The sequence below is a fragment of the Ahaetulla prasina genome, chromosome 6, assembly GCF_028640845.1.
Source record: "Ahaetulla prasina isolate Xishuangbanna chromosome 6, ASM2864084v1, whole genome shotgun sequence".
NCBI lineage: Eukaryota > Metazoa > Chordata > Lepidosauria > Squamata > Colubridae > Ahaetulla > Ahaetulla prasina.
Genome location: NC_080544.1, coordinates 78,462,497 through 78,479,754, shown reverse-complemented (window position 1 = coordinate 78,479,754; position 17,258 = coordinate 78,462,497). Strand labels below are relative to the sequence as shown.

General features: G+C 38.1%; 2 protein-coding genes across 8 annotated transcripts in view; both read right to left on the bottom strand.

Annotated features, from left to right (window-relative positions):
• Positions 1–6,600, bottom strand: part of GRK7 (G protein-coupled receptor kinase 7) — a 45,926-nt gene extending 39,326 nt beyond the window's left edge. For all 6 annotated transcript variants that reach the window (XM_058188200.1, XM_058188202.1, XM_058188204.1 and 3 more), the window contains exon 1: positions 5,667–6,600. Coding sequence is in view for 1 of the 6 variants with exons in the window: in XM_058188202.1 (XP_058044185.1) it covers positions 5,667–5,708 (42 nt within the window). In the remaining 5 variants the exon portion in view is untranslated. The remainder of the gene's footprint in view (positions 1–5,666) is intronic.
• A 142-nt stretch (positions 6,601–6,742) lies between these two features.
• Positions 6,743–12,440, bottom strand: RNF7 (ring finger protein 7). 2 transcript variants are annotated; one of them, XM_058188207.1, is made up of 3 exons: positions 12,221–12,427; positions 9,416–9,463; positions 6,743–7,038 (listed from the first exon to the last, which is right to left on the bottom strand). In XM_058188207.1, exons 1-3 carry the CDS (start codon positions 12,396–12,398, stop codon positions 6,920–6,922), a joined length of 345 nt encoding a protein of 114 aa, XP_058044190.1. In that variant the 5' UTR covers positions 12,399–12,427; the 3' UTR covers positions 6,743–6,919. The 2 variants fall into 2 exon arrangements, with proteins under 2 accessions (XP_058044190.1, XP_058044191.1); XM_058188208.1 differs by having other exon boundaries at positions 6,982–7,038; positions 12,228–12,440.
• Between the last annotated feature and the right edge of the window lie 4,818 nt (positions 12,441–17,258).

Sequence of the window (17,258 nt, the reverse complement as noted above, 5' to 3'; positions counted from 1 at the left end):
ATTACAACTTTAAAGAACTTTATTACTTTATATTCATTTATTTTAAGTATAGATTTTAGATTTTTAAACAAATATGTTTAGAGCTTTTATATCTTTCAAGTTATTCAAATTATCCCCTCAGCAGGTATATAATGGCATCCAATTCCAATATCATGTTAGGGCTTTTGAGCAAGGGAGGAGGAACGCGAGCACCGCCTTTCGCGCTGGCATTCCGGGATTTCCCTTTGTTTAGAGCTGGGAATCCTCCTTCCCCCTTTTGCACTTTTATTGTTTTTCGTTCAAATAAATATTCATGTTATTTTACTTGGCTCTATCTTTATTTTTTACATTGACCAGTAGCTGCCTCATTTCCCACCCTAGGCTTATACTCGAGTCAATAGTTTTTCCCAGTTTTTTGTGATAAAATTAGGTACCTCGGCTTATATTCGGGTCGGCTTATACTCGAGTATATACGGTACTTAAATATGAGCCAGCAGTATACAGCAGCAGCCAAAAAAATCAATGCAATCCTTGGTTGCATTAACATAGGAATAGAATCAAGATCACATGAAGTTTTAGTATCACTGTATTTGGTCACCGTTTTATAAAAAAGATGTAGAGATTCCGGAAAGAGTACAGAAAAGAACAACAAAGATGATTAGGGGGCTGGAGACTAAAACAGATAAAGAACGATTGCAGGAATTGGGTTTGTCTTGTCTAAGTAAAAAAAAAAATGGTTATGGATGCCATGATAGCAATATTCCAATATTGGGAGGGTTACTATAAAGAAGAGGGGTCAACCTATTTTCCAAAGCAACAGAAGGCAAGACAAGAAACAATGGATGGAAACTAATTAAGGACAGAAGCTGCCTAGAACTAGGAAGAAATTTCTTAATAGTGAGAACAAGTAACCAGTGGAAGGGCTTGCCTTCAGAAGTTGTGGATGCTCCATCACTAGAGGCTTTTAAGAAGAGACTGGAGAGCCACTTGACTGAAATAGTACAGGATCTCCTGCTTGAGCAGTGAGTTGGACTAGAACAGCAGTCTCCAACCTTTGTGGCTTGGTAGCCTGGCTGGTGGCGGGGGGGAAACTGGGCTGAGTGGCAGGCCAGTGCACATTGTACACACACAGCCTGTCCTGTGCGAGTGGCAGGCCGGCGCACTTGTGAATGCCCATCTGCCCACCGCTTGTGAATGTTAAGCTGTGTGCGCACGTGCGCTGCCCAGCCACTCACATGGCTCAGTTCCAAATAGGAATGGCCCTATTCCTGTGGGCTGTGGGCTGTGGCCAGGGATTGGGTATCCTGGACTAGAAGACCTCCAGGGTCCCATCCAATTCTGTTATTCTGTAAAGGGAATCATCAAGACCACTCTGTTCAACAATAACAAGCCACTAGTATATAAAGTGAGAGTAAACCCCACTCTCTTCTACACATAAGAGCAGGAGTGCTAGTCTCGCCTTAAGACATGAAGCCAGCTGGGGGACCTTGGGTCAGCCAGCCAGCCAGCCAGAACAAACCATTCCAGTTTACTGCCTTAATGTGGTCTGCCCAGCGCTGCAGCAGCTTTCTTAAGAAAGCAAAACACAATTTTCCTTGCCCACGTGGCAGTGACCCAAAAGCGGCCACATTTTGGCCCATCTACATGGGGCACTCAAAATGGTGTCTGGTCCTGGTAGGCTGCTACACAGCCCAGAGTTGAACCATTCCATTTTGCTGCCTTAGGAATTGGGAGGTGCTGAAAATGATGGCTGCTTCCAGGAGGCAACCACATGGCCCAGGTTTGGTGGATTGCCCTCATTGCCTAACATGAGTACTGGAATCTTCAAAAGGTAAGGAGGAAGGTGTGGAGCCTTGGTGTGATGGGAATAAGGTCTAAGGTACATGGGGACCTGGTGGAAAGTGAAAAATCCTGTGGGGACCGTTGTGGGAGGGAAAGGCTTGCAATGATCCAAGGAGTGGGAAGTGCAGCACAAGGTGACTTGTGATCTGGAGGTGGTCTTGGGGGGTCCAGGGAAGACAATCCTAGGCTTGCACTACGCCTCCCGGGGGCTTCCCCAACCAAGCCACCCCATGCACCGCTCAACAAACTGCACGTTCATTTAATGGCCACATCAGAAAGAGCAAGGATGTGGGCTGTTATGTGAGGCTGTCTCCTTTAACAGCTGTCACCATTTTCAATCATAATCTGCATGTTTTATTACTCATAGACTACCTGTACATGCATACATAAAAGGTAGTCATACACTTTCTTGGGGAACAGTAAATTTCCAAGGGTAATTTCAGCTACAACTAGCATCTACAACTAGATTGAAAAAAACCTGATTTCCCCCCCCTGTATTTCCTTTTGCAGGCATGTTAAATTTAGGGCTATCTTACCTTTATGAGAACATATATAGCTCCTATCTTCAAAGAAGGAAAAGTAACGGTCAACCTGACATTGATACCGGGGAAGATCCAAGAGTGGATAAAGAGATCCATCAACTTCTTTTAAAACAATGCAACGATTACTAGAAGTCAATGTGGATTTATCAAGATCAAATCTTGCCAGCATAATCTAAGTTCATTTTTTGATTGGGTAATTCCTTGCTAGGTTGTGAGAATCTTAAAGATATAATATACCTTGATTGAAACAAAATATTTTAAAAAATGCTCCATGTCACATTAATTAGCAGGCTAATTAAGTATGGGTTGGATGGCATGATAATTAGGTACACGGTTGGCCCCAAAATTATATTCAGTATTATCAGTGGCTCCTATATTAGAGAGGTGTATAGTAATCGACTTTTGATCACAACTGAGTTCAAAATTTCCATTGCTAATATAGCTAAATTTTGCTCCATTTTATTACATTTCTTGCCACAGGTGTTAAGTGAATCACTGCAATTATTGTTAGAACATGGTTAAGTGAATCTGGCTTCCCCATTGGCTTTGCTTGTCAGAAGGTTGCAAAAAGTGATCACATGACACCCTGAAACTGTCATCAGCCAGTTGCCAAGCATCTGAATTTTGATCACATGACCATGGGGATGCTGTAATGCTTGTAAGTGTGAAAAATCAAGTGACTTTTTCAGTGCTGTTGTTACTCATCACAAAACGAATGGTTGTAAGTTAAGGACTTACCTGCTTTGTGGGATGTTACAAGAACCAGACCAGTTGTATCTCCCTCTGTTCAATATTTAAGGAAGCACAACTGTGCTTTCTTTGCTCAACTCTTCCCAAACTTTCAAATCATAGTGTCTTACTATGGTGAGAAAGGCTTCTCTCATAGTTTATTTAGAGCCACCAAAATTTACTAAAACTAAAGAGACAAAATAATGGATTCAGAATCTGGAATGACAAGATGACATGAAAATAATCCATTATCGGATTTGGGCTCTAGCCTCATCTTTAGTTTTTGGAGACTCAGAAAGTAAGTACTTTCTTTGGCATATTTTGAAGTTCTGACAACAGCAGGGGTGTGTTTTCAGAAAAAATTCATCTGTCTGTCCAAACAGAAATGCTATTCATCTTTTTATACTACTCTTATTACAATATCATTCCAATAATAGTTGAATTCTAAGGATGCACAAATGACTTATTTCTTTAACTGATTACTTACTCAGTTTCTAAGGCTATTCACTTACCCAGCATCTCTGGCTTACAAGAGGGTCAAAAACATCTTTTAAATGTTATCTATTAGCTCATAGAAACATGTTTTACATATAATAGTTAAATTTTCTGCTATAATTTGCCATCTCCATACAGGTAGTCCGTGACTTACAACATTTTTTTAGTGAACATTCAAAGTTACAATGGTACTGAAAAAAGTGACTTACAATTGGTCCTCATGCTTACAAGTGTCACAGCATTCTGATAGTCACATGATCAAAATTCATACACTGGCATGCATTTATGATGGTTGCAGTATTCCAGGTTCATGTTATCACCCTTTATAACTGATGTCCAACAAAGAAAATCAATGGGGGAAAACTGGATACTTTAAAAACCACAGTTCACTGCAGTGATTTGTTTAACATGGCAAAAGGCTCATAAAATTGAGTGTGACTCACATTACAACTGCCTTGCTTTGCGATGGAAATTCTGGTCCAATATGTGATCATAAGTTGAGGACTATCTATATATTAATGACTAGTTAAGTGTTGAAAGTCACTACTATATAATGTACTTCACTCCATAACTTTATTTGAATAGAAATTTAATTTCTAGGCTTTTTTCTTTTACATAAGGATTGAATGTGTGTAGTCTGGACTAAGATCATAATATAGAAATAAAAAAACATATAATTTACAGGTAGTTAAAAAAAATGAGTGGGATAGCTATTAATATAAATACAATTCTATCTTGTCAAGTTAATTAGCTGAGAATAACAGTGCAAAAAATCTTGGTTTAAGAACCAAAAACCCAGTCTATTAAAAACCATTCAAAGAAGGATCTCAATTATTTACAAGAACTTGGAACAAAGATTTGGAATGTCCCATGATAAACTGATAGTAGTCATAAAATATCTTTTTGTGAGCTTAACATGAGCTTAATTTAGCCTTTAAAAGTGTTCATTTTTTTCAGGCACTTTAGAATAATTCAATAATTTAAAAACAACTCATCGTTTCCCATTTGCTGCAATATTAAATTGATAAGAGGAATCATTTACAAACATTGTATAGGTTTGTCTTACTGAAATAACATTTTAACTTAATATTCATGGTTGCTATTTCTGGAAAAGTGATAATTTTTAAAGATATTTATGGACTTTCAACTATATGCTAAAGACTTACAATCTATCAATATAGAGTATGAAAAATGATGATTTGCTGATAATGGATTATAGCAAAAAGATTATTTTGCTATAATGGAAAGATCATGCTACCCTGGACCTACAATTCCCCCCTCCCGCTTATTTGGCCTATTAACCAAATGGAATTATTATCATTTTGTATAAGTCGGTGTCTTAACAATAAAACATTCCTGAAACCTCTGCTTTTCTTGACCTTGCATGCCTCAAAGAAGTGACATCTCTGTTTCATTCCAAAGGGCCAGGCATGAAATAATGGATTTAAGTTACTAGATTTCAATTGAATGTTAGAAAAATGTAACAGTAAGATCAATTCCTCAGAAATGATAAGCTCCCCTTTATTGGGCATGTTGAAGCTACATAGGATGCTTTAATTTGGATTCCTGCACTGAGTGGAGAGCTGACCTTGATGGCTTAAATGGTTCCTTCCAAATGTTAAAAAAATGTGCATAAGTTTTATTTTTAATTATTAAATTACAGTTTGTAGTAACCAACCTGAAGCAATAGAAAGGCAGTAAGAATTCTATCCAAAGGTTTTCAATTCCCGGCAGTTAACATTCTAATGTTCATAGCTCTGACACAGAACTTTCAGGATCCATTTAATTTGTCCATAATTTACAATTCCCTGTGAAGATGTGTCCACAAAGATCCAGTCAAGATTAAATACTTTTTAAAGATGATGATTCTACAATTAAGGAACCCTTATATTTTCGATTTTTAACACATTTTTAACACAGGAGTGCAGGCAGACTGGGTATACGTTTTCACAAGCAAACTAGTATTTTCTAGCCAGGTTAATTTTGCATCAACCCCAAATTACAATATGTACAAGTTTCAATCATCAAATTGTTTTTGCTTGGGAAATATGTTCTATGGTACATACTAATGGTACATACATAATAGACATGCAGCAGTAGGAAGCATTTATCCCTCAACATGTTCAGAAAAGAGTAGCAGCTTTTATGAAGGCCTGTTGTAGAAAAGGAGCAAAATGTTGGGGTTATCAATGGTCAAGTATGAGCATTACTTCTGATGCAAGAAGACTGGAGTCTCACATCTTACTTTGAGACACAAAGTAAATTGTATTTTAATGTAACCTTATCTTTAATTTTAGCTTAATCACATTTGAGGTTAATGAGATTTTGAACCATGAAAGCAATTCCACATCATGCCTACTTTCCAAACAGGATTAAATAAGTATAAAATGTCTGAAGCATTTCAATTAATCATAAAACCCAAATATTAAGAACTTGTATTAAGAACTTGTATGTGAGTTATCTTGTATTCCTTTCTCTTCTGTTATGTATGGAGATGAGATTTGTCTGAAAGCAATAACTATATTTTTTTATTGATCTCATAGGTGCTCTGAAAGCATTTTAGCTGAAGAAAAAGATACAGATATGTTAAGTACATAAACCCCAACTACTTCAAAACTATCATTTTCAAATGTACAGCCTAGCCCTAGATGCTTCAATCCAAGCATGTTGTCTTTTGGCAAATTCTGTCTACCGCTACCAGAGAAACAACCCCGACATTAAATGAAACAGATAAATATATAATTTCCTAGTTCCTAGTTTATGTTTTCAAGTTCAAACTTTTTAATATGAACTATTAATATTTTAAATACATTATCTTATATGGACAAACAACTTACACATTTCACAAGGATAAAAGGTTTAATGGTGCGTGAAGAAAGTACATATTTTGAAAAGGCAGTCAATTCAATTTAAACTTAAAGCACTATAATAACAAGCATTGATCAATACCTAAATAATGATAAAATAAATAAAAAATGCACCTCAATTATTTATTAACTAATAACTTCATTTTGAAAAAATAGCAACATTTCAAGATGAAATTGCTCATATTAATAACCATAAACCTATAAGCCCTAAATAATTCCCAAATAAATGAAGTGTTCATATTAAATATTTACATATATTCTTTAATACTGCAGCTAAGTTCCTGATGGAAGATTTTTAAAGACCAAAAAACCAGTGAACTTATACAAAAAATTCAAATCCAAGTCCCTGTGTAGACATAAATAAATATGATGGAATTCGCCATACTATGACTTCCTTCATAGACAAAGTATACCACTAGTTGTATATCATTTCAAACAATTTTGGTGCAATAGCTGAAAACCGTGTTATTTGCCTATTCTTTGGACTACCCAGTCCTGCTGGCAGAGGGGACAACGGTTGTTCTGTTTCACCCACAGTGACATGCAGCAATTGTGGAACGAATGATTACACTCTCCCCAGACCACTAAAAGAAAAAGAAAAGCAACTTGAGACTGCAGAAATCATTTATGACAATATGTAATTCAAAGTGTAAACCCTGCAGTTAACATTATACATTCCTAAATTTCTTTAAAAATAGTGTGTGCATTTTTAAGAATAGAGCTGTCAAGCAGAACTTTTCATATTCCTGCATATCCTATAGTTAAGTACAATATTAATCTGATCAGATTAACAGAGTTGGAAGGGACCTTATAGGTCATCTAGTCCAGCCCCCCGCTCAAGCAGGAGACCCTATACCATTTCTGACAAATGGTAGTCTAATCTTTTTTTGAAAGTCTCAAGTGATGAAGCTCCCAAACTTCCAAAGGCAAGCTGTTCCATTGGTTGCTTGTTTTCACTGCCAGAAAGTTCCTCCTTATTTCTAGGTTGAAATTCTCCTTTGTCAGTTTCCATCCATTATTCCTTGTCTGGCCTTCAGATGCTTTGGAAAACAGCTTGACCCTCTTCTCTCTGTGGCAGATATTGGATCACTGTTATCATGTCTCCCCTGGTCCTTCTCTTCACTAGACTAGCCATGCCCAGTTCATGTAACTGTTCTTCATATGTTTTAGTCTCCAGTCCCCTAATCATCCTGGTTGCTCTCCTCTGAACTTTTTCTAGAGTCTCAACATTTCTTTTATAGTGTGGTGATCAAAACTGGATGCAGTACTCTAGATGTGGTCTTACTAGGGGCTTTATAGAGTGGTATTAGTACCTCACTTGATCTTGATTGTATCCCTCTGTTAATGCAATTTAGGATTGCGTTGGCTTTTTTAACTGCCGCTGCACACCTGCTGGCTCATATTTAGCTGATTGTTCACTAAGACTCCAAGATCCCTCTCATAGTCACTGCTATTAAGCCTGGTTTCCCCCAGTTTATAAGTGTGCTTTTGGTTTTTCTTAGCTAAGTGTAAGACTTTACTTTTCTCTACATTGAATTTCATTTTATTAGATAGGGCCCAGTGATCAAGTCTGTCAAGATTCACCTGGATCTTAAGCCTATCTTCTAGAGTATTAGCTATTCCTGCCAGCTTATATTTATATTATATATTATATATTTATTATATTTATATACTGCTCAAAAAAATAAAGCGAACACCTAAACAACACAATGTATTGTATTTAATAAGAATATTTCATTCCTTCAGATCTAGGATGTGTTACAATATTTTTGTGTTCCCTTTATTTTTTTGAGCAGTGTATATTATATTTATATTATATTTCAGCAGTTATTATGAACTGCACACATAGTGCCCCTAAGTCTTCATGGACTTTAGCATTCACCTTTTTTGCTCCTTTTTCTATGATTAGAACAAAGAATAAACCATGATTCCATTCTTTTCTTTTCTTTTCAGATTCATGGCTTCTTATAAAGTATCAATGGTTTGTTTAAATTCTAACTAGTTAAATAAGTCCTTCATTGTTCAAACACATCTTGATTAGTAACTCTAGATTTTATTTTAAATCATGATTTTTCTTCTTAATAGCAAAGGTGTCAGGTATCATTTGGAAAGGATAAAATGGGAGCATCAAAACCTGATGCTTCAGTTATTAGAAAAATATGTATGGACAACAGTTACAGTCACAATTAGGGTTTCCACTTCTCGGTAAGATTGTAGCATTAGTAAATAATTTCTCCATTAACACAGGAAGTGTGGGAGAAAGGGCAAGAGCACCATGCATCTTCTGGTCTTCCTCACATATTATTTTCTTTTTTACAACTTTTTTACAGCATGCAATACTAAATCTTTACCTGTGGATTCTTTATCAGATCTATTAGATATCTATTGTAGGAACACTTTAGACTTGTTTTCAAACTTCTCCAAATCTACAATGAGTGTCTTTTAAGCATCCTACCATAAATCAACAAATCAAGCAGTGACAAGGAATCAGTATCAGTGGGGAAACATTAAGTGTATGTAAGAACCTAACAGCTATTTTAACTTAAATTTGGCTGTTTCGGTTTTTTTAAATGTTCCAACTATGATTCACATAAATGATCCTGAAGTTATCTTTCTATATAAACATCCTCTCCAAATTCTGAAACTTCCTTCAGATATAGAAAATGTTATGAAGTCAAATGATTCTCTTTAATTTAAAATGATACCTAACTGTTTCAGCAAAACACTTTAAAAACCAAACAGAGATATAGGGAAAGAAGTAGCAACTGTTACTTTTCTAATTAAATACTAATACAACTAGCTTCATAATGATATAGATTAACCTAATAATTCTAAGTGTTTTACACAGTATATTCAAGAGACACTTTACTAAATAAGATATATTTAGTTGAAGTTTTAAACCCCTTCCCACTAAGATAAAGCCTTTTAGTGAATAACAACAGAAAGTACCCCAAAACATACCAACGCAATCTTCTTGTTTGTTTTCAGCTTGACATCTAAGACAGGCATCTAGATGTAAATAACAGCAAGACTGTTATGTTTTATATGCAACATTAGTAACATTTACGGAGTATGCAGACCATATTATGAAGTAACCTAATTCACTCTAAAACATGCCCTTCTATTCATTCAGATTCATCTATGTTATGAATCTTACTTCTTTCAGCTATGGTAAATTGCAGATAGCTTTTAAAAACTAGTGTGATTATATATAAACTAGTATATAAATTATATAACTAGTAAATTATAATTTAGTATATTAAAACTAGTATAATTTGTACAAAAAATGGGTATTTGATAAGCTGCATGCCTTTTATGCCTCAAAAATGACCTAGCATAATTTTCTTTTTAATAGGATGTGCTGTGTTACTAAAGATTTATGAATGATCAAGTTAGGGCACTTATAAGATAATATAAAAGTCTTATTAAAGCTAACAAAAGTATGTGGCCTTCCTTTCGTTATAATCCTGTAAGTAAAAATAAAGGTAAATAGACTATGTGCCTAAAAATACTTAATTTTATACAAATTCTTGGTATATACAAAGTGATACTTGGTATTACTTCCCAAAGTGCTATGTATTAAATATATTGGAGCAATAAATACACCTGTGGTGTGCACAAATACGTAACAAGATTAATTATGCAAGGAAACCATACATTTTGGATTACCTAAATTCATCCTAAAGACACAAAATGTGACTTTTGACACTGGAGTATTGATTTGTATGATCCAAGCAACCTGATAAGCCTTCTCTAAATTTTATTAAAAGGTATACATTTTGTGAGCTGCAGTCACTTCCAGTATACAAAAGAGTATGGTTTTTAATAAGACTTGGAAAAGGATTACTATAGATTAACACAGCTTTTCTCATAGAATAGAATAGAATAGAATAGAATAGAATAGAATAGAATAGAATAGCATAGCATAGCATAGCATGGCATAGCGTAGCATAGAATAGAATAGAATATGTCTTGGTGCATATGCTCTCAGTGTACATAAAAGAAAAACTCATCAAGAATTCTAAGGTACAACACTTAATGATAGTCATCGGGTACAATGAAACTGAAGTATCAATCAGGTATATAATTTGAATATTTTTGACATTACTGAAAGATCTGCATGTTAGTGAAAACAAGTAACTACCTCTCACATTGTACTCTGACCCAGAGGTTCCCAATCTTTTTCGCCCGCGGCTCCCCCGGAAATCCGACCTGCAACTGCGCATGCGCACCAGACGCGCCCGCGGCTCCCCGGAAATCCGACCTGCAACTGCGCATGCGCACCAGACGCCCCAGAAATGGCGCATCAGCGCCGGACCCAGCGGGCGCAGATATTCCGCGGCGCCCCCATGACGATAGCGCGGCTCCCTGGGGAGCCGCGGCTCACAGTTTGGGAATCACTGCTCTGACCAAAGACCTAGCTGCTTGAATTACTCAGTACACATAAACAACACAACACCCCTAACAAAAACCAGCTGCCTGCAATTACTGCAGGTTCAAGCCCCACCAGGTCCAAGGTTGACTCAGCCTTCCATCCTTTATAAGGTAGGTAAAATGAGGACCCAGATTGTTGGGGGGCAATAAGTTGACTTTGTAAATATACAAATAGAATGAGACTATTGCCTTACACACTGTAAGCCGCCCTGAGTCTTCGAAGAAGGGCGGGATATAAATGTAAATTTAAAAAAAACAATATTTAATTGACTTGCAATTTACTGAATTAATCAATTTTTGAGCCATAAACTAATCATACAAATTGGATCCCCACAGCATAGTTTTAGGTGTGATGCAAACGTGCTCAAATCATATTACTACCATCTTCTTATACGTTTATGGGAATAGAAAAAGTTTACATATCCACATGAGGAATACATGAATACATGCAGCAAGTCAGATCTAGTTTGGTCTACTCTACATGAATTGAGCACTGCAGCTATGAATTCTACAAGTTCAGCTGCTGTGTGTTAAAAAATATATTTGATGCCTATCCTCATTATTTTTACACACCACCTTAATCACAACTTGCTTGTTCATTTTGTATGCAGATTTACTGCAAATTATATATGCAATAGAACACCTCTAAAATTCATGTTTTGTTACATGAATTAATTATGTGAACTGTGGGCTTCCTGAAAATGCCTCTATCAGGGGCTTACTAAACATCCAGCTAAATACAGTACCTGTATGAAGGATACCTCAATAGTGAAACGTATCTTTAAAAAGGGGTGGAAATTGGCATCATTGACTTACATTGTTTCTCAGCTACCCCTTGAACGCAGGAATCTTCTGCTAGGTTGGATAGGAAATAAAGACTCCCCACCCCAAAATATCTAATTTTATACAACCCACAAAATGATTTAAGAAGGCTTAACAAGGTCGCCCAAACGTAGCCTTTCTCCCAATTGCACTAAATCGAGGAGAACGGGGAAACGACGAGGGAGTACAGCAAAAAGAAGCGCTCCTAAAGAAAACAATCCGGGAAAGAGAGATTCCCCCACCGACCCCTTTGAACTTAAGGCTGCGGGTCTACAGCGCCTAGGGGCGGCCGAAGACCTCCTTCGTTAATGCCACTGGGCATCCGAGAAAGGCCGCTCTTCCGTCGACTCCAAAACCGCGGAACACTACCAGGGGAGGTGGAGGAGGAGAAGGGGGAAGGTCTTGGCCCGGCGCGGCCCAGTCCCGTCCCAGGAGAAAGAACGGGACGGGGAGGTAGCGGAGACGAGGCCTTCCTTTCCGACCGAGCCTGCCTGCCGCCACTCCGCTTACCCATGACCTGCACCCGGCAGATGGCGCAGGTGTCGCACTCGACGTCCCAGCTCCACATGGCCACGGCGTTCCACTTCTTCAGCGAGAACATTTTGTCGGCGCCGCCAGCTTTGGCGCCAGAAGAACCCGAGTGAGAAGTAGAAATGCCGGGCTCGTCTCCGTCCTCCACGTCGGCCATGGCTGTGGGCGGGAGGAGGCGGTGGCGAAGGCTCCTCTGGCGCGGCGCAGCTCCGCCCCCCCCCCCCCCCCCCGCGGCAGCCCGAGTAGTCCCAGACCACCGAGCGCCCGACATGGAAGCTGGCGACAGGACAGTCATTTGCCTTAAAAAGGCAAGGGTTTAAAAGGCGCTTTAAACGCGGCAGCGTGGGGTCTGGATGAGATTAAGTTAGCATTCCTAAACTATGGTGATACCGATGTGGATTTGCGGCGCTACTGTTGGGCTGTTCAGTTGAATGGAGTCCTTTAAGATCCGTTTGAGGGTCATACACTCTGCTTTGGCCATACACAGCTTTGGATCGTCTTCCTCAATAAATAAATGGTTCCCTTTGTCTAGTTTCAGCATTTGTGTAGAGAAGAGTTTCCATTTTAGGATAGTTTTATGCAGAAATATTGGCCATACAAAACAGTTCATAAACTTTTAAGCACCAGACCTGGAAGAAAAGAAAATGAATGCGTTTGTCATTAAACTTGAAAACAGGACCCAAATTCCGGTTCCCAAAAGCCAGCAGTAGCATCTCCTGAAGAATAGTAGTAGAAATGATAGTATCTTCAATCAGAGGTTTTTCTGAAGTAGCAACCTGAGTACACATCTCTTGTTCAATATTGTACTTTGTCATCATTTTACCTGTTTATGAGAATTGGACACTCCACTACAGCACTCCACTACAGACCAGTTGCTCTAACATCTGTAGTCATGAAAACCTTTGAAAGGCTAGTGCTTTCCTACTTGAAAACCATCACAGATCCGCTGTTAGACCCCCTTGCAATTTGCATACCGAGCAAACAAATCAACAGATGATGCTGTTAATATGGCTCTGCACTACATCCTACAGCAACTTGAGTCTCCAAAGACCTATGCAAGGGTCCTTTTTGTAGACTTTAGTTCAGCATTCAATACCATCATTCCAGACATTCTTCTAACTAAGCTAAACCAGTTACAGGTACCGGAACAGACTTGTAAGTGGATCACAAGCTTCCTAACAAACAGGAAGCAGCAGGTGAAGCTAAGCAAGATCACATCAAATACCTGTACAATTAGCACAGGGGCCCTCCAAGGCTGTATGCTCTCCCCACTTCTCTCTGTATACCAATGACTGCATCTCCAATGATCCATCTGTTAAGCTACTGAAGTTTGCAGATGACACAACAGTGATTGGTCTCATTTGAGACAATGACGAATCCGCATATAGATGAGAGGTCGAACGACTAGCCTTGTGGTGCAACCAAAACAATCTGGAACTGAACACACTCAAAACCGTAGAAATGGTGGTAGACTTTAGGAGAAACCCTTCCATACTTCCACCTCTCACAATACTAGACAACACAGTATCAACAGTAGAAACCTTCAAATTTCTAGGTTCTATCATATCGCAAGATCTAAAATGGACAGCTAACATCAAAAATATCATTAAAAAAGGACAACAAAGAATGTTCTTTCTGCGCCAACTCAGTAAGCTCAAACTGCCCAAGGAGCTGCTGATCCAGTTCTACAGAGGAATTATTGAGTCTGTCATTTGCACCTCTATAACTGTCTGGTTTGGTTCTGCAACCCAACAAGAAAGACACAGACTTCAGAGGATAATTAGAACTGCAGAAAAAATAATTGCTACCAACCTGCCTTCCATTGAGGACCTGTATACTGCACGAATCAAGAAGAGGGCCGTGAAAATATTTACAGACCCCTCGCATCCTGGACATAAACTGTTTCAACTCCTACCCTCAAAACGACGCTATAGAGCACTGCACACCAGAACAACTAGACACAAGAACAGTTTTTCCCCGAAGGCCATCACTCTGCTAAACAAATAATTCCCTCAACACTGTCAGACTATTTACTGAATCTGCACTACTATTAATCTTCATAGTTCCCATCACCAATCTCTTTCCATTTATGACTGTATGACTATAACTTGTTGCTGGCAATCCTTATGATTTATATTGATATATTGACCATCAATTGTGTTGTAAATGTTGTACCTTGATGAACGTATCTTTTCTTTTATGTACACTGAGAGCATATGCACCAAGACAAATTCCTTGTGTGTCCAATCACGCTTGGCCAATAAAAATTCTATTCTATTCTATTCTATTCTATTCTATTCTATTCTATTCTATTCTTCAGCAGATGCAATTCTTGCAACAATGCAGCATTACCTTGACCAATACATATAAGGGATCTCACAGAAATACATATACCTATACATCGCCAAAATAGTATTATTTGGTGAGACATGCTAACAATAGCACTCAGACTTATATACCGCTCCACAGTGCTTTCCAGCATTCTCTGAATGGTTTACAATGTCAGATATCAAAACTTGGAGTTTTCATATCTAATGATCTAAATGCCAAAGCCCACTGCAACTACATCACAAAAAAAGCTTTTAAGAATTTTAAACCTAATCTTGCGTAGTTTCTTCTCCAAAAACACTACACTACTAACCAGAGCATGTAAAACATTTGTTAGACCAATTCTTGAATACAGCTTAACTGTCTGGAACTGATATCACATCTCTGACATCAATACAATTGAATGTGTCCAGAAATATTTTACAAGAAGAGTTCTCCACTCCTCTGAATACAACAAAATACCTTATGCCACCAGACTTGAAATCCTGGGTTTAGAAAATTTAGAACTACAGTGCCTTCGACATGACCTGAGTTTAACTCATAGAATCATCTATTAAAATGTCCTTCCTGTCAAAGACTACTTCAGCTTCAATTGCAACAATACACGAGCACACAATAGATTTAAGCTTAATGTTAACCACTCCAATCTTGATTGCAGAAAATATGACTTCAGTAACAGAGTTGTTAATACTTGGAATACACTACCTGACTCTGTGGTCTCTTCCCAAAATCCCCAAACCTTCAACCAAAAACTGTCTACCATTGACCTCACCCCATTCCTAAGAGATCTGTAAGGGGCGTGCATAAGAGCACAAGAGTGCCTACCGTTCCTGTCCTATTGTTTTCTTTCATTATATCCAATTAATATAGTTATTACATACTCATACTTATATATATGCTTATATATTGTATAGTTATTTCATGCTTACGCTTATATATACTGTGTGACAAAATAAATAAATAAATAAAATAAAAATAAATATTGTCCCCAACAATCTGGGCCCTCATTTTACATATCAGCAATATGAAGCTGTTTTCCTCTGTCTGGTAGATTTTTAGAGTCTTTTAGAGTACTGCCAGGGGACTGATCCACTGTTACAGTCTTCTTTTTCACTGGGCTCAAGAGAAAATCCTCATACTACACATTAAAATTCCTTTTTAAAATTTTTTAAATTCTATGCCCTTTTATATTTTATGGATAACAGACAGTTCTGAATAAGAAATGATTCTGCAATGATTTTCTTCTCCTTGTGCCCAGCAGCAAAAATCCCAGGCTCATCAGCTGTCATTCCTAACTTAATTCAGATGAGTGCATGAGGTCTCCTTTATGGTATGTGTTGGAGAAGAAGAGGCACCTGAGTTCCAATCATTTGCACTGATGTATCACGCTTCCCAAGATAATGAGAACTCCCATAATCATATTCACACAGAAACAAAAAGAGTGCAAAAGGCTCATGCATTGATACCTCTAATCTTAGGAACATACAAGAATTAGAACATGTTAGAACATACATCTAACATGTGGGTAGAAATTTTGCAACCACCAGCTGAAGAAATTAATGGCTACTTTTGTCCACTGTGATCTTGTCAAACCATTACAAAAGTGATAGAGATGACTAGAAAAGACAGAACAGATCTGCTAAATCTTTAGCATCTTTTCATCCCCAGGTACATAATTATCATAATTCACTTAAACATTACTAAGAATCATGTTAAAAACTTTATTTGGATGAAATTACTTCTTTATATACTGGGTAATGGACACAAGCATCCAAATGCCATCAGGGATGTATTCAAATGTGTGGTACATAGTTTCATAATATCCTGCAAACGTACTGATATTTGTTGTTGTTGTTAGTTGTGAAGTCATGTCCGACCCATCGTGACCCCATGGACAACATTCCTCCAGGCCTTCGTGTCCTCTACCATCCTCTGGAATCCATTTAAACTCATGCCTACTACTTCAGTGACTCCATCCAGCCACCTCGTTCTCTGTCATCCCCTTCTTCTTTTGCCCTCAATCTTTCCCAGCATTAGGCTCTTCTCCAGTGAGTCCTTCTTTCTCATTAGGTGGCGAAAGTATTTCAGTTTCATCTTCAGGATCTGGCCTTCTAAAGAGCAGTCAGGGTTGATCTCTAGGACTGACTTGTTGTTCGCCTTGCAGTCCAAAGGACTCGCAGGAGTCTTCTCCAGCACCAGAGTTCAAAGGCCTCAATTCTTTGGCGCTCAGCCTTTCTTATGGTCCAACCTTCACAGCCATACATTGCAACTGGGAAAACTATAGCTTTGACTATACGCACTTTTGTTGGCAGGGTGATGTCTCTGCTTTTTAGTACGCTGTCTAGATTTGCCATAGCTTTCCTCCCCAGGAGAAAGCGTTTTTTAATTTCTTGGCTGCAGTCCCCATCTGCGGTGATCTTGGAGCCCAGGAAAATAAAATCTGTCACTACCTCCATCTATCTGCCAGGAATTGAAAGGGATGGATGCCATGATTTTAGTTTTAGTTTTCTTAATGTTGAGTTTCAAGCCAACTTTTGCACTCTCCTCCTTCACCCGCATCAAGAGACTCTTTAGTTTCTCTTCGCTTTCTGCCATTAGAGTGGTATCATCTGCATATCTGAGGTTGTTGATATTTCTTCCGGCAATCTTAATTCCAATTTTTGATTCATCTAGCCCCGCCTTTCTCATG